Below are 22,852 nucleotides of genomic sequence, written 5' to 3'. Positions count from 1 at the left end.
GTGCTCCCCATAGGGTCCTGTGTGCCCCCTATAGAACCCCCCCACCCACCCAAAGGACCCCCCCACGCATCTCTCAGCATCTCAGCCTTTATTGAGTGGCTCCAGCGTGGCCCCCCCCCGCAGCGGGGACATGCAGCGCGTGTGGGGCCGGGCGTGTTTGAGGGGGGGGAGGCTTAGAATGGGGGGGGGGGGGGGGGGCAGCAGGGCTGGGGGGGTCACAGCCTCACTGCCCCCTAAATGGGGGGGGCTGGGGGGGGGCCGGACATTCCTCCAGGTATCGGTTTAAGGCATCTCAAAGCGGCCCCCGGGCTGCCCCCCCCATCCCGCTCCCTCCCCTCCCCGGCCCTAGTGATGCCCCCCCCCCCCCAAAGGGTCCCGGAGGGGGGAGGGGGGGGTCTTGAAGTGGGGGGGCCCCCAGGGAGGGGGCGAGCACACAGACACAGAGGTGGCACCGGGACATGCGGAGCGGTGATGGGGTCCGGTGGGACCTGTGGGGGGGGATGGATGGGGTGGGGGTCAAGGTGTGGGTCCCCCCCTCTTTCTTCCCTCTCCCCCTCCCCCCCACCTTCCACCACCACCCTGAGATGGATGGGGGGGGAGGGAATTCAAGGGTGGAGGGGGCAGGATGGGGGGGGCTCGAGGGTTAGGGGGGGTTAAAGGGATTTGAGGAGTCTGGGGGACCCTGGAGACGCGAGGGGGCTCAAGGGATGGGGGGGGTCCCCAGAGGCATGGGGGGGTTAAGGGATATTAGGGATATTGAGGGGTCTGGGAGAGATGGGGGGGCCCTGAAGGGTGGGGGGGTCCCAGAGGTATGGGGTGGGAGGGGGGTGGAGTTGGGGGGGGGGTCTCCAAGGGAATGGGTGGAGGCCCCATTGGGGTTGTGGGGAGGATGGGGGGTACCGGGGGGGAATGGGGGGGAGTCCCTGGGGGTGTGGGGACTCAGTGGGTTGGGGAGGGGGGCACAGGGATTTTGGGGTCTGAAGGGATGAAGAGGGTGGGGGGGGGTAAAGGGATGGAAAGAAGCGGGGGGAGGTTCTCTAGGGATGGTGGGGTTGGGGGGTCTGGGGGGTCCGGGTACCTGCGGGGGGGCATTAGCTGGCCGCTGTCTCCTGGCGCAGGGGAAGCAGTGGGGAGGGCTCCTCAGCCTCACAGGCGCAGGAGAGGTCACTCCTGGGGGGTGGGGGGGGGTCAGCACTGAGTGCCCCCCCACAGATCCTCTCCCCCCCCCGTGAGCTGCCCCCCCAACCCCCCAGGTCCCCACCTGTTGTCGTTGATGTCTGTCACGTTCCCTGCAGGAAAGAGCAGCAGCTCCAGAAGGGGGGCACGGGAAACAAACGCCCCCCTCCCCTCCAAAAAAGTCCCCCCACGGCGGCCCCCCCCTCACCATTATCCACGTTCAGCTGATAGGCGGCGGGGGGGCTGCTGGGGAGCACGCTGGAGCTGATGGCAAAGCTGGGGAGGGGCTTTGAGATTACCGCCCATCCCTGCACCCCCCACCCCCCCACACACGTTTGGTCCTCATCACCCCCCCCATGACCCCCCCACCCCTTGTCCCCAACCCCCCCGTGTCCCCTGTGCCCCCTACGAATCCCCATCCCCTGCCCCTCGGTGCCCCATGTTCCCTGTGCCCCCCACCCTGTCCCCATGGCCCCCCATCTCCCTTCCCCCCCCAGGCCGTTTCTCCATGAGCCACCATGACCCCCCCATGTCCTTCCCCTGAGCCCCCTTGTCCCCTGTGCCTCCCACCCCCCATAACCCCCCCCTGCCCTATCCCCAAGCCCCCCCCATCCCACGTGCCCCCACCCCGTCCTCCACCCTGTCCCCACCCCACGTCCCCTTGCGCCCCCACCCTCTCCCCATGACCCCCCGTGTCCTTTCCCCACCCCCCTTCTCCCCTGCGCCCCCCACAACCCCCCCATCCCCATCCCTGAGCCCCGTCCCACCCCTTGTCCCCCGTTCCCCCCACCCCGTCTTTCCCCACCTCCCATGAGCCCCCCCCCCCCGCGCCCCCACCCACCCAGGAGCAGAGTGGTACCCCCTGAAGAGGCCGTTGCTGTAGCTGAGCCCTTCGGGGCCGGGGGGGCCGCTGGGGGACGTTGCGGGCTGCTGCCCCGCACGCACGGGTTTGGCTGCGGGGGGGTGGGGGGGGGGGACACAAAAGGTGCCTGCGGGTGACCCCACTTCCCCCCTCCCACGGCACTGCTGCCCCGTGTCCCCCCCACCCCAATGCAAACCAGGGCTGCTGTGTGTCCGTGTGTCCGTGTCCCCACCACCTCACGACCCCGTGACCCCATCACCCCACATCCCCCACATCCCCGTGACCCCATCACCCTGTGACCCCACATCCCCCACAACCCCATCACCCCACATCCCCATGTCCCCATGACCCCACGTCCCCACATCCCTCAGTCCCCATCACCCCGTGACCCCACGCCTCACATCCCTTTGCCCACCTCATCCCATGACCCCACGTCCCCATGACCCCATGCCCCACATCTCTCCATCCCACGACCCCGTGACCCCATGTCCCTTTGCCCCCCTCATCCCGTGCCCCCCTGCCTGTTTGTCCCCCTGTTTCCGTGCCCCCCCACTATGGGGTCATCTGTCCCCGCACCCCACATCCCACGTTCCACACCGCCCATCCCATAACCCGCACCCCAAACGCCACATCCCCATACCCTCCAATCCCCCAAATCTCCCATCCCACAACCCAATGCCCCCCACACCCCACATCTCCACACCCCACATCCAGTGCCCCTCATCCTGCACCCATTGCCCCACACCTCATCCCACACCCAACACCCAACCCCTCCACATCCCCTTCCCCGCACCCCTCATCCCACACCCCTCACCCCACACCCCACATCCAATGCCCCTCACATCCCACACCCCACATCCCCCCACCCGTCCACACCCCACACCCAATATTCCCACACCCAACCCCCTTCCACATCCCCCACCCCAAACCCCTCATCTCCCACCCCCGACCCAATGCCCCACACCCCACACCCAATGCCCCCGCACCCCCTGCCCCACACCCCTCCCCCCCCACACCCAATGCCCCCACACTCCTCCCCCCCACATCCCCGCCCCACACCCCTCCCATCCCCAATCCGATGCCCCCCACCCCACACCCAATGCCCCCCCACTCCTCCACCCCACACCCCCCACCGCTGCCCCCCACCCCTCCCCCCCCACACCCGACGCCCCCCGCCCCCCATCCTCCCCCCGTCCCCGCACCGATGTGCGCGCTGTGCCCGCGCCGCGCTCCGCCCTTGGCCCGCACGGCCTCCTTGATGCGCTCCACCTCGCGCTGGTAGCGCCGCTTGTCCTGCAGCGCTCCCTCCTTGGCCTCCCTCAGCGCTCCCTCCAAGGACTGCACTCGCGCAGCCGTAGCCCGAAGGCGCTTCTCCAGCTTCGGAAGCTCACAGCGCAGATCTGCATTGTCACGCACCAGCTGCGCCCCGCCGCCGGGGGGGGGCGGCACCGTCAGTGGGGGCACAGCGGGGGGGGGCAGGCAGAGGAACGGGGAGCTGTGGGGATGGGTGCCAGGGGGAATGGGGCATCGTAGGAATGGGAATCGTGGGAATGGGGCACCCAAAGGAATGGGACACCACAAGGAACGGGGCATCTTAAGGAATGGGGCACCCAAAGGAATGGGGACCCACGGGGATGGGGAACCTGTGGGAATGGGGCAACCAAAGGAATGGGAACCCATGGGAATGGGGAACCCAAAGAAATGGAGAACCCATGGGAATGGGGCACCCAAGTGGATGAGGACACGTAGGGACGGGGCACTCCAAGAAATGGGGCACCCAAAGGAATGGGGACTCATGGGGGTGGGCACCCAAAGGAATGGGGTACTTATGGGGATGGGGCGCCCATGGGAATGGGGACACACGGGGATGGGGCACCCCAAGGAATGGGGCACCCATAGGAGTGGGCACCCATGGGAATGGGGCAGTCGTGGGCAGCAGGACACCCTCAGGAATGGGGCCCCCATAGAGATGAGCCCCGTAGGGACAGACCCCATAGGGGTGGGCACCCACGGCGAGGGGTGGGAGGGGTCATGGGGCCACGGGGGGGTCACAGTCCCCAGCTATGGGGGGGTCCAACCCCTGGCCAGACCGTTTTGGGGTGGGGGTCTCACACCCCCACAGTGCCCGTGGCCGCAAGCAGTGTGTGTGGGGGGGGTTGTGACTGTGAAGCTGAGCTGGGTGGGAGGGGGTGTGGGGGGGGGGCGCCAAATGCTGGTGACACGGGGGGGGGCACTGAGGGGGCACAGCCGGGGATTGGAGGGGGGGTGACGTGGGGGGAGGGCAGGAAAGTGATGGAGTTTGGGGCGATGCCCCCCCCACTGCCAAACTGGGGGGGTGCAGGTGGGTGGGGGGGGCTGTGGTACCTTGGAAACCCAGAGATCCAGCTGGGGGGGGGAGGCAGCGAGAGGGGGGGGGCAACAGAGCGGGCATCAACACGTGGAACCCACAGTGGGTCATGGGGGGCTGCGGGCTGCCCTATAGGAACCCCCCCAAAAAAATGGTGCAGGGCGATGGGGTGGGGGGAGACCAACGGAAGCACTGGGGAAGCGAAGGGGGGTGAGCGGCGGTGAAAGGAGGGGGGGCCTGGACCGTGCGCCCCCCCCCCCCGGCCCCCCCCCGCCCACCTGTTTGTGAACCTTTGTAAGCTGCTCCAGGTTGTTCTCAAGAAAGGAAATCTTCTGCTTCTGGGAGTGCAGCCCCCCACTGTCCTCAGGTTCCAACTCTGCGCTCTGCGGGAATGGCGGGGGGGCACGGCCATGACCCCCCCCGGGACCATAACCCCCCATCATGGCCATGACCCTCCCCCCATGGCTACAGCCCTCCTATATAACGGCCCCTCCCAACATGGCCCCCCCCCACGACCCCCCAGTGACCATTACTGCCCCCATCACTACGACCCCCCCGTGCCAGGACCCTCCCCACGGCTATAGCCTCCCTGTAACGTGACCCCCCCAGCCATGACCCCCACGGCCATGCCCCCCCCATGGCTATAGCCCTCCTATATAATGACCCCCCCCACCATGACCGCTCCGTGGCCATAACCTCTGCCGTGCCATAAGACCCCCCCTTCCATGACCCCCCCCATACCATGACCCCCCCATGGCTATAGCACTCCTATACCATGACCCCCCCCCGCCATGACCCCTCCATGGCCATAACCTCCCCCGTGCCATGAGACCCCCCCCTTCACGACCCCCCCCAACCATGACCCCCTCCTCTATAGCTATGACCCCCCCACGTCATGACCCCCCCCCATAGCCATGATGCCCCCTCCATGCCATGCCCCCCCCAATGCCCTCCCAGCCCCCTCACCTAAAGCCCCCCCCCACTCCCCTATTCCCCCTCAATTCTCACCCCCCCCTCCCCACTCCCACCCCCCTATTTTTTGCCCCCCCTCCCCGCCTCGTGCTCCCCCCTCACTTTTTTGACTCGAGTCGTGACGTCTTGAACAAACAGCTTGCGAAGGTTGTGGAGGGTCTGGAGTTCACGCGCCTGGGGGGAGGGGACGGGGGGGGCACAGGTGAGGGGTCCTGGACCCCCCCAGACCCTGCACAGTGATCTTGGACCCCCCTCATGCCCCCCCCCAACCTACCACAGTCTCCTCCAGCCCCTTGAGGTCCTGCTTGGATTGCTCGTGGCGCTCGTAGAGAAATCTGGGGGGGGGTACATAAGGATGCTGGGGTGGGGGGGGTACGAGGATGTTGGGGGCTCTTGGCATTGTGGAGTGTGATTTGGGGGGGAGGCGCAGTCCCAGGGGTGATGGGAGTGGGGCAGAACTGTGGAGCGGCCTGGGAGTTTTTTGGGGGGGGGTCTCAGTGATGTTGGGGGTCCCAGGGATCGTGGGTGGTCTCAGCACTGATGGGGAAGCCCTGGAGGGAGATAAGGGGGGGGGCAGGAGTGATGGGGGTCCCGGGTGTGATGGGGGTCCCCGGGGATGCTGGGGGGGGGAGGGGGCTCCCAGAGATTTTGGGGGTCCCAGGAGTGAGGGAGGGGTTCCAGTACTGATGGGGGGATCCCGCGGGGGATGTGGAGGGTCCCAGCACTGATGGGGGGGTCCAAGGATCATGGGGGGGGGATTGCAGTGATGTTAGGAGTACGGGGGGTGATGGAGGGGTCAGGGGGAAGGGGTCTCAGCACTGATGGGGGGGTCCCAGAAATGTGGGGGGTCCCATAGATGTTGGGGGTCCCAGAGGAGGGGATGGGGGGTCCTGGGGGTGATGACGAGTCCCAGGGGCCATGGGAGGTGTCCCTGGGGGGTGGGGGGGTTCCTGGGGGGGGGATGGGGGTCCCAGGGCTCACAGGATGTCGGGGGTCCCCCAGCGCTCCCAAGGGTGGGGGAGACACCAGAGATCTGAGGGGTCCAGGGGCAGGGGGTGGGGGGCGGGGGCAGGAGGGGATCTGGGGGTCCCGGGGGGGCCGGGGGTCCCGGGGGGGCTCACGTCAGCTCCTGCAGCCGCGCAGCCTTGGCGCGCTCCTCGGCCCGCAGCGCCTCGTGCTCCGCGCGCAGCTTCTCCAGCTCCAACTGCAGCTTCTGTGTCAGGCTGGGGGGGGGCGTCAGGGGGGCAGCGCCACAGGGGGAGACCCCCGGCATGGGGGGGGGGGCAGAATGGGGAGGGGGTGGGTGGGTGTGGGGTTGGGTTGGGATTGGGAGTAGGAGAGGGGTTGGGTGGGGGTTGGGATTGGGATTGAGTTGGGGTTGGGATTGGGATTGAGTTGGGGTTGGGATTGGGAGTAGGATTAGGAATGGGGTTGGGATTGGGATTTGGGCTGGTATTGGGTTGTGGGTTTCGAGTGGGATTGGGGATGGGGTTGGGTTGAGATTAGGTTGGGATTGGGGGTGAGATTGGATTGGAATTGGATTGGGATTGGGATTGGGATCGGGGTTGGATTGGGGTTGGGATTGGATTGGATTGAGGTTGGGGTTGGGCTGGGATTGGGGTTAATTAGGTTTGGGGTTGGGGTGGGATTGGGATCGGGGTTGGATTGGGGTTGGGATTGGATTGGATTGAGGTTGGGGTTGGGCTGGGATTGGGGTTAATTAGGTTTGGGGTTGGGGTGGGATTGGGGTGGGATTGGGGTTGGGGTTGGATTAGGGTTGGATTGGGGTTGGATTGGGGCTGGGATTGGAGTTGTGGTTGGACTGGGATTGGGGTTGGGTTGGGGTTGGTGTTGGGGTTTGTGTTGGGATTCAGATTGAATTGGATTTGGATTGAGGTTGGGTTTGGGTTTGGGTTGAGGTTGGGGTTGGATTGGGGGTGGGATTGGGGCTGGATTGGGGTTGGATTGGGGTTGAGATTGGGGTTGGATTGGGGCTGAGATTGGGGTTGGATTAGGGTTGGAGTTAGGTTTGGGGTTGGGATTGGATTGGGGTTAGGGTTGGGTTGGGGTTAGGGTTGTGGTTTGTGTTGGGATTGGGGCTGGGATTGGGGTTGGTTGGGGTTGGATTGGGGTTGGGGTTGAGTTGGGGTTGGGGTTGGATTGGGGTTGGGGTTGGTTGGGGTTGGATTGGGGTTGGGGTTGGATTGGGGTTGGGGTTGGTTGGGGTTGGATTGGGGTTGGGGTTGAGTTGGGATTGGGGTTGGATTGGGGTTGGGGTTGGGGTTGGGGTTGGTTGGGGTTGGATTGGGGTTGTTTGGGGTTGGATTGGGGTTGGGGTTGAGTTGGGATTGGGGTTGGGGTTGGGGTTGGGGTTGGTTGGGGTTGGTTGGGGTCGGGTCGTGCCGCCCCTCGCCGTGCCGGCACTCACTCGCGCAGCTCATCGATCGTGCGCTGCTTCTCGTTGATGTCGTCGCGCAGCCGCGCCAGCTGCTTGTGCTGCGCCTCGCGGTGCGTCTCCAGCTGCAGCTCCAGCGCCTTCTGCAGGGGGGTCAGCACCGGGACCCCCGTGTCCCCCCCGTGTCCCCAGCGCCCCGCCGCCCTTTGGAGACCCCCGCCCACCCCCGGCCCCCACTCAGTCTTGAAGCCCCCCCGCGCCCCCCGTCCTCCCGAGGACCCCCCCTGAGCTCCGGACCCGCCCCCCCGCACCCTTCACTCCCCCTCCGCCCCGCGCCCCCCCTCACCTTGACCTCATCGTTGTCCTGAGGCTCGTCGTGCTCCCGCTCCTTCCGTGCCGCCTCGTGCGCCGTCTCTGGGGGCGCAGTTCGCACCGGGACCCCCGCGACCCCCGGCCCCCCCACCCTACGTGCAGCCCCTCACCGACCCCCCATGTCCTGGCATCCCCACCCAACCCCACCGCCCTGAGCCCGCGGCCCCGCTGTGCCCCCCCCGGCCCCGATATCTGCTGTGCCCCCCCAGCCCCGATCCTTGTTGAGTCACCCCCAGCCCCAAGTGCCCACTTTGCCCCCCCCGTCCCAGGTCCTAGCTATGCAATCCCCAGCCCTAAGCTCCCACTGTGCCGCCACAGCCCCAACTCTCTGCTGTGCCCCCCCATTCCCAACTCGGCTGTGCTCCCCCGGATCGCAGATGTGCCCCCCCAGCCCCAAACCCAAACTGTGCCCTCCCGTTCCCAACCGTGCTGTGTCCCCCCAACTCCCTGATGTGCCCCCCAGCCCCAAACCATTACTGTACCCCCCCATTTCCAATCCCTGGTGTCCCCCCTCCAGCCCCAAACCCCTGCTTTGTCCCCCCCAGATCCCTGCTGTGCCCCCCGTTTCCTATCCCTTCTGCGTGGCCCCATTCCCAACCCTGGTTTGCCCCCCCCCCCCCCCATTCCCGACGCTGCTCTGTCCCTGCCGGTTCCCTGCTATGCCCCCCCCATTCCCAACCCTATTGTGCCCCTCCCCGGATCCCTGCTGCGCCCCCGTCCCAATTCCCCCCGTGCCCCCCCCACGCCCACCCTGCGCCCGCAGCCGCGCCAACTCCTCGCTCAGCGCATCGTAGCTCTCCTCCAGGTGCCGTTTTTTGCCCTCCACGCTCTGCATATATTCGGTCAGCGAGCGGATCTTGGCCTCGTGCTGCGGGGGGTCGGAGGGGAGGGCCGAGCTCAGCGGGTTGGGGGGGCACCGACCCCGGGGGTCCCCCCTTTCCCTCCCGCCCCTCCCCCGCTCGCCCCACCTGGGAGATGAGCAGCTGGCAGGAGGAAAGCTCGCGCCCCGTCACCTCCAGCTTGCGGTGGCATTCCACCTGCAGCCCCTCCAGCTGCCGGCACCGCTTCACCACCGACTTCACCTCCGATTTGATCTTGCTGATGTAAAGCCGCGCCACCGCGAACTCCTCCTCGATGGCACCGCTCACCTCCACCGGCTGCCACGGCACAGCATAATCAGCATGGCACGGCAAGGCACGGCACAGCATTGTCAGCATGGCACGGTGTAGCGTGTCAGCACGGCATGGCACGGTGTGCTCAGCAAGGCGTGGCACAGCATGATCAGCACGGCACGGCAAGGCACAGCACAGTGTGCTCAGCACGGCACGGCAAGGCACAGCACAGTGTGCTCAGCACGGCACGGCAAGGCACAGCACAGTGTGCTCAGCACGGCACGGCAAGGCACAGCACAGTGTGCTCAGCACGGCATGGCAAGGCACAGCACAGTGTGCTCAGCACGGCACGGCAAGGCACGGCACAGTGTGCTCAGCACGGCACGGCAAGGCACGGCACAGTGTGCTCAGCACGGCATGGCAAGGCACGGCACAGTGTGCTCAGCACGGCACGGCAAGGCACAGCACAGTGTGCTCAGCACGGCACGGCAAGGCACAGCACAGCGTGCTCAGCACGGCATGGTGCAGCGTGTCGGCACGGCACGGCACGGCATGGGCGGCACGGCGCAGCCACGTGGCACGCAGTGACCAGAACGCCATGGCGCGGCGCGGCGCGGTCAGAACGGCACGGACACACGGACACAGCGTGGCGTCCACGGGCGTGGCACGGCACACGTGGCACACACGGATATGGTGCGCACACACACACTCACGCACACACACTCACACACACTCACACTCACACACACTCACGCACACTCACACACACTCACTCACACACTCACGCACTCACGCACACTCACACGCACACACTCACACACTCACACACACACACGCACACACTCACACGCACACGCACACACACGCACACGCACACACTCACACTCACACACACACACGCACACTCACACACGCACACACACGCACACGCACACACTCACACTCACACACACACACACGCACACACGCACACATTCACAGCCACGCTGCCCGCTCACCAGCTTGATCTCTCCGTTGCCCACGATGACGCTGAACTCGCTCAGGTCCCTCATCAGCCCGTTCAGCACCTCTGCCGCCCGCTTGCGCTGCTGCCCGCCCAGGTCCCGCACGCGCTGCAGCTCCGTCTCCAGGGACAGCGTGGTCGCCTGCGGCCCCGACCCCAAATCCACCATTGAGGGGCGCGTCCCAACCCCCCCCATCCCGCTGCGGGGCCGCTTTGGGTCTGGGTACCACGGGGCAGCGGTTCGGGGTCCTGGAAGGGTGGTGCTTGAGCCTCCCGCGAGGTCCCGCTTGGTTCCGTCTGGGTGCCCAGCGGTGCTCCCAAGGGGTCCCGGGGGTTTTCCCAGTTTGAGTGCCCAGCGGGGTTCTAATTGGGATCCCACTGAAGTTCCAGATTGGGATCCCGTTGGCGTTTCCGTCTGGATTCCCACTGGGGTTCCAGACTGGGATCCCATTGTCGTTCCATGGTTTCCCAGTGGGTTCCGTTTGGGGTCCCCTTGGGCTCCCAGTTTGGAATCTCATTGGAGTTCCAGATTGGGACCGCGCTGGCGTTCCAGTTTGGGATCCTATTGACGCCCAAGTTTGTTTTCCCAGTGGGATTTCCATCGGAGTTCCATACTGGGATCTCAATGGATTTCCAGATTGGGATCTCATACAGGTTCCAGTTTGGATTCCAGCAGGGTTCCATTTGCGGTTCCCCTCGTGTTTCCAATTTGGGATCCCATTGAAGTTCCAGACTGGGATCCCATTGGGATTCCAGTTTGGGATCACACTTGAGTTCCATTTTGGATTCCTATTGGAGTTCCATACTGGAATCCCATTGGTGTTCCAGTTTGAGTTCCCAGTGGGGCTCCATTTAGGGTTCTCCTTGGGCTCCCAGTTTGGTTTCCCATTGGAGTTTCATATTGGAATCCCACTGGGGATCTGGTTTGGGATCACACTGGGGTTCCAGTTTGGATTCCCACTGGGGTTCCATATTGGAATCCCATTGGGCTCCCAGTTTGGATTCCCATTGGGCTCCTAGTTGGATTCCCATTGGGGTTCCATACTGGACTCTCGTTGGGGTTCAGGTTTGGTTTCCCATTGTGGTCCCATTTGAGGTTCCATATTGGACTCCCATTGGGCTCCCAGTTGGATTCCTACTGGAGTTCCATATTGAATTCCCACTGGGGATCCACTTTGGGATTACATTGGGATTCCAGTTTGGATTCCCACTGGGGTTCCACATTGGACCAGGTTTGGTTTCCCATTGGGGTTCCATATCGGACATCTACTGGGGCTCCACACTGGAATCCCATTGGGCTCCCCAAGGCTCCCGGGCTCCGGCGGTGCCATGCTCACCTCGGTCCGTGCCAGCTCGTCGGCCAGACGCCGGTTGTGCCTCCCGGTGTCCTCGGCCTCCTGCGCCTTGCGGTCGTAGCTGCGCGCCAGCTCCTCCAGCGCCGCCAGCACCTCCGCCACCTCGGCACGCGCGGCGCCGTGCTCGGCACGCAGAGCTGCCAGCTCCCGCCGCGCCGCATCGCCGCCGCCACGCGCCGCCGCCAGCACCTGGGGGGGTCCAGAGGGTCCCGGGGGTCAGAGGGGCCCCAAGGAGGTCAGGTGGGGGTCCTGGGGTGGTGCTAAAGGTCATGGAAGGGTCTTGGGGGACGGAGAGGGGGTCAGAGAGAGATCAGGGTGCGGGTAATAGGAGGGTCCTTGAGGTCAGGGTGGGATCTCGGGGGTCAAGGTGGGGGGCCCAAGAGTGGTCCTGGAGGTTGATGGGGTCAGAGGTCACGGTTGGGGTCCCACAGTGGTCGGGGTGGGGGTCCTGAGGTGGTGCTAAAGGTCATGGAAGAGTATCAAGGGCTCAGGGCGGGGGTCAGAGTGGTCAGGGTGGTGGTCCCCAGAAGGATCTGGGGGTCGGGTGGGGTCAGAGGCCATGGCTGGGGTCCCAAAGTTGTCACAGCGGGGGTCCAAAAGGGTCTCAGATGTTAGAGGGGTCTCAAAGTGGTCGGGGTGGGGGGTCCTAAGGGGGTGCCAGGGGTCAGGGTGGGGGCATGGGGGGGGGGGTCCTGGAGGTCTGGAATGGTTCTTGGGTGTCCGAGTGGGGGTCCCAGGGAGTTTCCAGGGGTTGGAAGGGCTGGGAGGTCAGGGTGGGGGTCCCATGGGGGTCAGGATGGGGTCTCTGGGGCATCCCAGGGGTCAAGGAAGGGCCTTGGGGGGGGGGTGAGGCAATGGCGTCGGGGGGGGGGGTCTAAGGGGATGAGGAGGGAGGGCACAGGGTTTGGCGTGGGGGTCTCAGAGTGGTTGTGGGTGGGTGTGAGGGTCGGAGTGGGGTCAGGGAGATTCCAGCGGGGTGGGGGTGGGGTCCCGGTGGGTTTGGGATCCATCAGAGGGCGATGGGGATTTGGGGGGGGGGGTCCCACCTCCTCCTGGTCCAGCATCTGCTGCTTGAGCTTCTCCATCAGCTGGCTCTGCTGGTTGATCTCATCGTCCTGAGGGGGGCGGCACGGGACGGGAGGTGGGTGGGGGTCCTGGGGGGGGGTGAGGGAGGGGTCCGGGGTTTCCCCACCTTATCGTCCAGCTGTTTGTACAACTTGCGGATCTCCTCCTCGTATTTGTGCCGCTCCTCCTCGGAGATGTGGATGACGATGGAGGAGCTGTTGGCGTTGTCGGTGCGGGGGGGTTCACCGCCCGCCCCCCCCCGGCGCGGCCCCTCCCCCCCTCCGCTCTCCGTCTCGGTCTCCGTCCCGTTCAGCTGCTCCGTTTCGGGCACGGCTTCCCCTGCGGGCGCAGCGCCGTCCGACCTCCGCTTTTAGGGCGGTGTTTGGGGGGGGGGCCGGCGACCCCCAACCCCACCCCCCCGGCCCCCCCTCACCGCTGCGCCATCGGTTCAGCTCCGCTTCCAGGCGGGCGATGCTTTCCTTCAGCGCTTTGTTCTTCTCCTTCTCCTTCTCGTATTTCTTCTTCCACTGCTCCGCCGTCAGCTCCAGGTTGACGGACGCGCTGTTCTTGATGGTCTTCGCCCTTTTCGGGGGGGGCGCAGTCACAACCCCCCAACCCCCCCGGTTCCACTTTACGACCCCAAAAGGAACGGCAGGAAAGGGACCCGGGGGGGCTGAAGGTCCGCCTGTGCGGTTTGGGGTCGTGGGGCGTTGGGGGGGGGGCAGCGGGTGGAGGGAGCGCTATAGGGGGGCAATGGGGCACGGGGGGGTTTGGGGTGAAATCAGTGCAGGAGGTGCTATAGGGGGGCAGCGGGTTATGGGGTGCTATGGCGGAGCAGAGGGTTATGGGGTGCTGTGGGGTTGCAGCAAGTCATGGGGTGCTTTGGGGTGCAGTGGGTTATGGGGTGCTAAAAGAGTGCAGTGGGTTATGGGGTGACATTGGGTATGGTAGGTCACAGGGTGCCACTGGGGTGCAATGGGTTATGGGGTGCTATAGGGGAGCACTGGGTTATGGGGTGTTATGGGGTTGCAGCAGGTAATAGGGTGCTTTGGGGTGCAATGGATTATGGGGTGACATTGGGGTGTGGTGGGTGTCACTGGAGTGCAGTGGGTTATGGGGTGCTGTAGGGGAGCAGAGAGTTATGGGGTGCTATAGGGGTGTAGTGGATTATGGGGTGCTAAAGGAGTGCAGAGGGTTATGGGGTGTCACTGGAGTGCAGTGGGTTATGGGGTGCTATAGGGGGGCAGTGGGTTATGGGGTATTATGGGGTTGCAGCAGGTAATAGGGTGCTATGTGGGGAGCTACAGGGCTGCAGTGGGTTATGGGGTGCTATGTGGGGTGCTATAGGGGGGCAGTAGGTTATGGGGTGCTATAGGGCTTCAGTGGGTCATGGGGTGCTATGTGGGGTGCTATGTGCGGTGCTATAGGAATGCTATAGGGGGGCAGTGGGTTATGGGGTGCTATGTGGGGTGCTATAGGGATGCTATAGGGATGCCATAGGGGGGCAGTGGGTTATGGGGTGCTGATGAGCTGCAGCAGTGCAGTGTTGCCGTTGGGATGCAATGGGCGCAGCGCTGTGCAGTGGGCGCTGCTGGGGTGTGTGTGGGGCTATTTGGGGTTATGAGGGTGGGGGGTGGGGGTCCCATCGGCGTGGGGCTGAGCCGTGGTCCCCCCCCGTACCGCTGGCCGAACATAAGCGTGGATTTGGTCTCGGCGTCGTTGTAGCTGGAGGGGGAGCAGCAGATGAACATGGTGGTGCGGCAGTTCCCCCCCAGCGAGTCCTGCAGGATGCGCGTCATCTTGCTGTCCCGGTACGGCACGTACGCCTTCTGCGGGGGCGGGCGGCACTCAGAGGGGGCGGGGGGCCGTGGGGTGGGGGATGTGGGGCGGGGGGCCGTGGGTCTCACCGTGCCCTCCGCCAGCGCCGAGATGACGTTGCCCAGCGCTGACAGCGACTTGTTGATGTTCTTGGCCTCGTCCAACACTGCGCCCTCTGCGCCCGTCTTGCTGACCTGGGGGGGCCGCGGCTCAGACCCCGGCGCAGACCCCCAGCCGGAAGATATCCCAACCCAAAGACCCGCAAACCCAAAGACCCCCCCACTGCCCAAACATCCCCCCAACTCAAAGACCCCCGATCCCAAAGACCCTCAACCCAGACTTCCCCAACCCAAAGACCTCCAACCCAAACATCCCCGTAATTCAAAGACCCTTCAACACAAAGACCCCCAACCAGAAGATATCCCAACCCAAAGACCCCCCAAACCCAAAGACCACTCTACACAAAAACCCCCCAACCCAAACAGCCCCAACTCAAAGACCCAAAACCCAAAGACCCTTCAACACAAAGACCCCCAACCAGAAGATATCCCAACCCAAAGACCCCCCAAACCCAAAGACCACTCAACACAAAAACCCCCCAACCCAAACACCCCCAACTCAAAGACCCAAAACCCAAAGACCCTTCAACACAAAGACCCCCAACCAGAAGATATCCCAACCCCGAGTCACCCCAACTCAAAGATCGCCCCAATCCAATCATCCCTGACCCAAAGATCCCCAACACAAAGACTCCCAACCCAAACATCCCCACAACCCAAGGACTCCCCCAGCCCAAGGCCCCCAGACCCAAAAGCCACCAAATCAAAGACTCCTCAGCCCAAAGATCCCCAACCCAAATATCCCCCCAACCCGAAGACCCCCAAACTAAAGACCCCTAACCCAAAGATCACCCAATCCCCAAACCCCCAACCCAAACATCCCCTAACCCAAAGTTTCCCCAACCCAGCCCCCCAGCCCGAAGCCCCCCAGCCCCCCACCTTCTCGCTCCCAGCCAGGTCGACCAGGTAGAGCTTCCCGCTGAGCTTCTGCTCTGTCTCCACGTTCTCCTGCTTGATGTTGATGAGGAAGATGCTGTGGCTGCGGGAGCTGTGCTCGTTCATGTCTGTGGGGTGACGGGGGAGGAGGGGGCTGCACCACTCTGAAGACCCCACAGACCCCAGAGTGCCCCAAGGCCCCCCCGGCACCTCAGGGGTCCGGCAGCACCGTGGGACCCCACAGCGCCACGGGGACCCCAGGTACCCCAATGACATACAGGAACCCTACACAGCGCCTCTGGGACCCCCCGGGATCGGATCCTATAGTGCCCCAAAGACCCCATTGCACCCCAGAGACCCCCAGGGACCCCGTGGTACCCCAATGACCCCCCAGGGACCCCAATAGTGCCGCAGGGACCCCATGGTACCCCAAAGAACCCCATGAAGCCTATAGTGTTCCTGGGACCCCCATGATGCCCCAGTGACCCCCACCCAGAAGATACACCCCCCATAGAACCCCAGAGAGCCCCCCGGGGACTCCACAGTTCCTCAGAGACCCCACAGTGCCCCAGTAGCCCCCAGAGACCCCATGGTACCCCGACGGCCCCCCCAGTGCCTCAGGGACACTGCTGGGAGCCCGCGACCCCAGTGGCACAGCCCACATCCCCCACAGTGCCCCACATCCTCCCCAGTGCCTCTATGGTGCTTTGGGGACCCCAGGACCCCCAGGGACCCTACAGGGCACCCACTATGGCAGGAGCCACCCTCAGCAGCCCCCCACCCCGTGTCCCCGTGTCCCCATAATGTCTTCATACCCCAATGTCCCCATGATGTCCCCAAATCCCCACAACCCCACAATGTCCCCACAACGTCCCCATGTCCCCATATCCCCGCATCCCCATGATAACCCCATGGTGTCCTCATGTCCCTGTGAAGTCCCTGTGATGTCCCCGTGGCCCCATATCCTCACACCCCCACGATGTCCCCATATCTCCACATCCCCACGCTGTCCTCACAACGTCCCCATATCCCCACAAAGTCCCCACACCCCCTCGATGTCCCCACAACCCCATAATGTCCCCACATTCCCCCCACCCCCCCCGCTGTCCCCATGTCCCCCCGCTGTCCCCTCGCTGCCCCCCGCTCACTGGTGACAGCCACGTGCCGGTTGGATTTCCCCTCATCGATGACATCCAGGATTTCTTCGGGGCTGGAGACGAAGCGCTCCGTGCAGCCCTGGGGGGGGGGGAGGTCAAAACCCCTCTGGGGGGTCGCCCCCCCCAGCCCCCCTCCCCAGACCCCCACCTTGACGTAGGGGACGCGGTTCTTGTCCTCGTGCACCGACAGGTTGGTCTTGGTCACTGCGGGGGGGGACAGCGGTGACACCCCCAGAACGCGTCCTGGGAGCTCCCAGTGCCTCCCAGTTTCCACCCAGTGCCTCCCAGTACACATCCACTGCTTCCCAGTGCCACCCAGTGCTCCCCAGTGCCTCCCAGTATCCACCCGGTGCCTTCCAGTGCTCCCCAGTGCCTCCCAGTATCCACCCGGTGCCTTCCAGTGCTCCCCAGTGCCTCCCAGTATCCACCCGGTGCCTTCCAGTGCTCCCCAGTACACATCCACTGCCTCCCAGTGCCTCCCAGTAACCACCCAGTGCCCCCCAGTGCTCCCCAGTACACATCCACTGCTTCCCAGTGCCCCCCAGCCCCCCTCCCAGTCCCTCCCAGTACCCCCCACCCCCTACTCATTGCCTCCCAGTGCCCCCAGTACCCCCCAGTATCTTCCCAGTCCCCCCCAGTGCCTTGCAAACCCCCCAGGTGCCCCCCAAGTCCCTTCCCAGTCCCCCCAGTATCTGCCAATGCCAACCAGTGTCACCCTCGTGCCCCTCCCAGTGCCCCCCAGTTCTCCCCAGTACTCCCCAGTGCTCCCCACTCTCCCCCAGTTCTCCCCAGTACTCCCCAACACCCCCCAGTCCGCACCCAACCCCCCCCACTTCCTCCCCAGTGCCCCCAGTGCCCACACAGTGCTTCCTCATTTCCTACCCGGTCCCTCCCACTGCTCTCCAGTGCCCCCCAGTACCCCCAGTACCCCCCCCAGTCCTCCCAGTACCCCCCAGCCCCCCCCGTGCCCCCCCACTCACTGTCCAGCAGATCCCGGATCTTATCCAGATAAATTTCAAAGTAGGAAACCTGGCAGGAGGGATTTGGGAGTCACCGGGGGAGGGGGGGTGGGGGTCCAGGACCCGACCCCCCAGTGCTCCCAGTCCTTCCAGTCCCCCCCCCCCGCCCCACCTTGATGTGGAACTCGAGGTTCTCGTCCATGGCGTAGATGTGGTTGAAGATGTCCTGAGCGATGCGGGGGATGATGCCCATCTGCTGGGGGTCGTGCAGCTTCCCCTGGGGGGGGGGGGAAGCCGGGGGGGTCACCCGGGGGGGAATTGAGGACCCCCCTCGCCCCCCCTCCCGCCCCCCGACCCTCACCTCCATCGTGTGGGTTTTCCCCGATGATGTCTGCCCGTAGGCAAAGATGGTGCCGTTGTAACCCGCCAGCACATCTGGGGGGGGGGGGGGCTGTGAACGGAGCCCCAGACCCCGCGGGACCCCCCCACCATACGGCCCCCCCCATCCTACAGACCCCCCCACATCCTATGCCCCCCCGTCACATCCTACACTGACCCCCAAAATCTACAGACCTCCCTCGCATCCCATAGACCCCCCCAGCCCTGCAGACCGCCCCCCCCCAGTCTGCAGACTCCCCCCCAAAACCCTGCCGACCCCACAGCCTGCGGACCCCCCCACATCCTACAGACTCCTGCCCAGCTTTGCAGACCCCCCCGAGCCCTGAAGATCCCACCCAACCTACAAACTTCCCAACCCTGCAGCCCCCCCGCATCCTACAGACCCCCAACTCCTGCAGCCCCCAACCCATCCTACTGACCCCCCCAGCCCTACTGACCCCCCCCACAACCTGCAAAGCCCCACAACCTAAAGCCCCCCACAACCTGCAGACCCCCCTCACATCCTACATCCCCCACACATCCTACAGCCCCCCACCCAGCCCTGCAGACCCCCCCACATCCTACAGACCCACCCAGATCACCCCACATCCTACAGCCCCCCCACATCCTATAGACCCCCCCCAGATCCCCTCACATCCTGCAGACCCCCCCCATCCTATAGACCCCTCAGATCCTCCCACATCCTACAGCCCCCCACATCCCACAGACCCCCCCAGCCCTGCAGCCCCCCCCTCACCCTTGACGATCTGCATGGCGCAGGCTCTGTACACCTGCTCCTGCGTGGTGTTGGGGGGGAAGACGCGGTCGAACACGTAGGGTTTGCCCTGGGGGGGGACATGGGGGGGGGCTGCGTTCAGCGGAGACCCCCAGAAGGGTCTGCCCCCCCACCCCCCACCACCGGGGTACCGGTACATTCCAGTTGATCCCAGTAAGGGTGATTCGCAACCCCCCCCATCCCCCAAACCCCCAAATACCTCATATACCCCAAAAGCCCCGTATGCCCCCAAATACCCCACCCCCCACCACCCTACACATCCCCCCCCCAACACTCTCAAGTACCACAGTCCCCCCCCACAGCTCCTCCCACAAATAATCCCCAACAGCACCCCCTCCTCCCCCCCATATACGCCCCCCCACCCCTATACAGCCCTAAAACTCCACAGATTCCACATGGGAAGAACAGGGAATATGGGAGTTGATGGGGTCTGTGGGGCACATAGGGGATATGGGGGGGGGATGGGGGGTGGCACGGGATATAGGGCCATGGGGCGTAGAGGGAATATGGGGGGTATGGGAGAGTATGGGGGGTAGGGAGGGATATAGGGTAAATAGGGGATATGGGTTGTATGGGCAGTATGGAGGGATATAGGGCTGAGTAGATATAGGGATATAGGGTGTGTGAGCTTTGGGGGGTATGGGGCGGTATGGGGGATATGGGGATGAAAGGGGGATTATAGACTGTATGGGGCAAATGGGGGACACGGGAGCTATGGGGTGTGGGGGGGTTATATGAGCATTATGGGATGCAAAGAGGATATGGGGGATGTGCGGGCTATGGGGTGTATAGGGGATATGGGGTGTATGGGAAATCTGGGGGTTACAAGGAGTATATGGGGCCTGCGGTCTACAAGGGGTCTGTCTGAGAGTGTGTGGGGTGGGAAGGTTTGTGGGGTGGTATGGGGGCTCAGGGGATCCATGGGGATGTATGGGGGTGGAAGATGGGGCCTGTGGGGGAATATATGGGGTCTATGGGGGAGAGCATGGGGATCCAAGGGGGAGCGTATGAGCTCTACGGGGTCTTTGGGGAGAGGATGGGGGCCTATGGGGACATGTAAAGGGGGGGCAGTGGGGATGTGTATGGGGTCTATGGGACCCATGGAGGTTTATGGGGGGCTTTGGGGGGTGTGGGCTCTGTGGGAGCGTAGGGCAGTTCATGAGGGGCTCTGCGGGAGTTTAAACGGGGTGTGGGGGGCAGGGACCCCCTCTGCCCACATCCCCCCCCCACAGCCTCCACAGCCCCTCCTCACACTCCGTACGTCCCTCCAGCTGCCCCACACCCCCCGCAGATCCCATGGGGTCCCACACACTCCTGGAGCCCCTCTGACCCCAACACGCCCCCCTTGCCCCCCCATCACCTTTCGCACACCCCCCATAGTATCCCTGCGCTGTAGACCCTATAGACTCCCCCAGATCCCCTCCAGACTCCAACAGACCCCCACATCCCCTAAACCCCCACAGATCCCCATACACCCCAGCCCCCTACGTACCCCACAGACCCTCCTGTCTGCTCCACAGACCAACATAGACCCCCCTATATCCTCTCATCCATCCTATATCTCCCATGCCCCCATATCCCCCATATCCCTCACCCCTCCATATCCCCTATACCTTCCATCCACCTCACACTTCCTAGAACCCCCGTATCCTCCGCCTCCCCATATGCCCTATAACCCTCCACTCCCTCCACATCCCCCATATCTCCCCATCTCCCCCCATCAACTATAGCCCCCATACCCCCATCCACCCCCTACTCCCTATGGACCCATATTTGCACATCCCCCACCCCCCTATATTCCCTATGACCTCCATATATCCCACCCTCCTCATCCCTTATTAATCCCCATATCCCCCACCCCCCATCCCTCCCATATCCCCCATACCCCCCACATCCCCCTATATCTCCCATACACCACATCCCCCACATCCCCCCCATGTCCCCCACATCCCCCCCATATCCCCCACATCCCCCATACTTCCCATATCCTCCTATATCCCCCATACCGCCCACATCCCCTACATCCCCCCATATTCCCCATATAACTCCACATCCCCCATATCCCCCCCATCCCCCCCATATCCCCCATATGTCCCCCCATGTCCCCCCAATGTCCCCCCCCAAATCCCCCCCAAATCCCCGCCCGCCGGGAGCTGTCCATCTCCGCGGTGCTGAAAATCCGCAGCCGCCCCGGGACCGGCGGGACCCCCCGTGGATCCGGGGACACCGGGGTACAGCGAGGGGGGGGGTTCCGGCCGCAGCCCCCCCGCCGTCCTCGAGCACGCCCGGCCCCGCAGCACCCCGCAATGCGCCGGCACAGCGGCACCGCACAGCAGCACGCCGCGCCCCCCCCCCTCCCCGCGGGATCCCTGCTTTACGAACGCCCAAATGGGGCCGGATGGGAGCACTGAGACCCCCCCACCCCATTCATCAGACCCCTCCGATCAGGAGAACACCACACAGGAGACCCCCCCCCCCCCCCCCATTCAGAAAACACCCCCAGGTCAGGGGATCCCTCCATTCAGGGACCCCCCCTATTATAGGGCACCCCCTCAATCAGAGGACCCCCCCCATACAGGAGAGCCCCCTCCACGCATTGAGCCCCGATATCGGGGGGGCTGTTATGTGTGTGTGGAGGGGGATTGGCCTCCACCCCTGACCCCCCCAGCACGGTTTACCCCCGGGGGGGGGCCCGGCACTAACAAAGGGCCGCAGCTGGTGGGGTGGGGAGGGAGGGCGCGGGGGGGGTGCAGGTCTGCGGCAAACGCCCCTCCCCCCCCCGGGACACCCCTCTGGAGCTGATGGAGTGCGGGAGTGGATTTGGGGAGTGAGGCAGCCCCCCCGGAGCGGAGGGCTCATTGTAAACAACGCCCCCCCCCAGTCACTGGGACAGACTGGGAGAACTGGGAGCAAAACAGTGGGGGGGGGAGGGGGGGGGAAGGGAGGGAGATGCGGGGGGGGATGGGGATGTTTGGGCATCATCTCCAGCAGCCACACCCTGACCAACCCTCACGCCGCCATTACCTGCCCGCCCCCCCCAAAATCAATACCCCCCTCGGCAATCCCCCCCCCCACCTCCTCCATCTGACCCCCCAGGGCCCCCCGCTCCCCAAAATACCAGATCTACAGACGAAGGTGGGAGCGGGGGGTCCCCGATCCCATCCCGACTCCCCCCGACCCCCCCTTCCCGACCCCCCTGACTCACCCCCACCACCACGCTGTCATCGCCCTGGAAGACGGGCAGGAATCGATCCCCCCGCAGGATCTCCGCTTGGTTCAGGGGCCGAAAGCGGCACAGCACCTTAATGCTGCACTCAGCGCCGGGCTCCGCCATGCCGGGAGGGGGCGGGGGGGTGCGGGAGCGACCGAAAGGTGCGGGGTGGCCCCAAGAAGGTGCGGGCGGTACCCAGAGGGACCGGGGAAGTGGGAAGAGGAGGGGGTGCACCTTGAAGTGCGGGATCCCGTGGGATCCCGGTCAGAGATGCGGGGTGCGGAGCGATCCCCGGCGACGCGGGGTCCTGCGGGGTTCTGCTCCGGGATGCGGGGCGGTAACCGGGGATGCGGGATCCTCGGGGATGCGGGATCCTCGGGGATGCGGGTGCTGCTCGGACGCCGGGCGGTACCCAGAGATGCGGGATGGCACTCAGGTGCCGGGTTGTACCCAGCGGTGAAGAACGCAGCTCCGAGGATGCAGGGCGGTCCCAGGGATGCTGCCCAGAGATGCGGGGCTCTGCAGCCGGCGGCCGGGGCTGCGGGCTGCGGGATGCGGGCGGTACCCAAAGGCCGAAGGATGGCAGGCGGGGCCGCGGGGCGGCACCAGGGGATGCGGTACCCGGGGATGCGGTTGGGGGATGCGGGATGCTGAAGGCGGCGGGGCGGCCCGGGGTGCTCCGCAGCGCTGCAGCCGCTTCTGTCACCGCGTCGCTGTCGCCACTGCAGCGCCGGCACCGGAGGTGGGGGGTGGGAAAAGAGGTGGGGGGGGGGCAAAGAGAGGCCGCCCCCCCCCCCCCCCCCCCCCACGGCGTCACGCACCCCCTTCCCCCTCCCCCTCCGTTAAGGAGGAGCTGCCCTTAAGGTGGACAGAGGTGGG

At 65.0% G+C, this 22,852-nt stretch overlaps 1 protein-coding gene across 4 annotated transcripts; it reads right to left on the bottom strand.

Annotated features, from left to right (window-relative positions):
• Window positions 1-289: 289 nt before the first annotated feature.
• Window positions 290-22,719, bottom strand: KIF5A (kinesin family member 5A). Of its 4 annotated transcripts, none has more exons than XM_090128337.1 (29): window positions 21,968-22,719; window positions 18,724-18,811; window positions 17,950-18,023; window positions 17,761-17,865; window positions 17,610-17,658; window positions 16,778-16,833; window positions 16,621-16,708; window positions 15,476-15,600; window positions 14,567-14,671; window positions 14,340-14,488; window positions 13,093-13,241; window positions 12,787-12,998; window positions 12,641-12,709; window positions 11,577-11,783; window positions 10,235-10,381; window positions 9,093-9,281; window positions 8,875-8,992; window positions 8,099-8,166; window positions 7,786-7,892; window positions 6,479-6,580; window positions 5,632-5,692; window positions 5,460-5,531; window positions 4,664-4,768; window positions 3,241-3,457; window positions 2,018-2,129; window positions 1,385-1,452; window positions 1,262-1,289; window positions 1,079-1,170; window positions 290-488 (listed from the first exon to the last, which is right to left on the bottom strand). In XM_090128337.1, the coding sequence occupies exons 1-28, from the start codon at window positions 22,094-22,096 to the stop codon at window positions 1,092-1,094; spliced, it is 3,078 nt and encodes a 1,025-aa protein (XP_089984463.1). In that variant the 5' UTR covers window positions 22,097-22,719; the 3' UTR covers window positions 290-488; window positions 1,079-1,091. The 4 variants fall into 4 exon arrangements, with proteins under 4 accessions (XP_089984463.1, XP_089984464.1, XP_089984462.1 ...); XM_090128338.1 differs by having other exon boundaries at window positions 293-488; window positions 2,036-2,129; window positions 7,786-7,895; window positions 21,968-22,718; XM_090128336.1 differs by having other exon boundaries at window positions 294-488; window positions 7,786-7,895; window positions 21,968-22,718.
• Between the last annotated feature and the right edge of the window lie 133 nt (window positions 22,720-22,852).

This window comes from Phasianus colchicus, chromosome 33, assembly GCF_987193195.1.
Source record: "Phasianus colchicus chromosome 33, bPhaCol1.hap1.1, whole genome shotgun sequence".
NCBI lineage: Eukaryota > Metazoa > Chordata > Aves > Galliformes > Phasianidae > Phasianus > Phasianus colchicus.
Note: the sequence above shows the minus strand (reverse complement) of the source record. Positions and strands in the feature narration are given on the sequence as shown.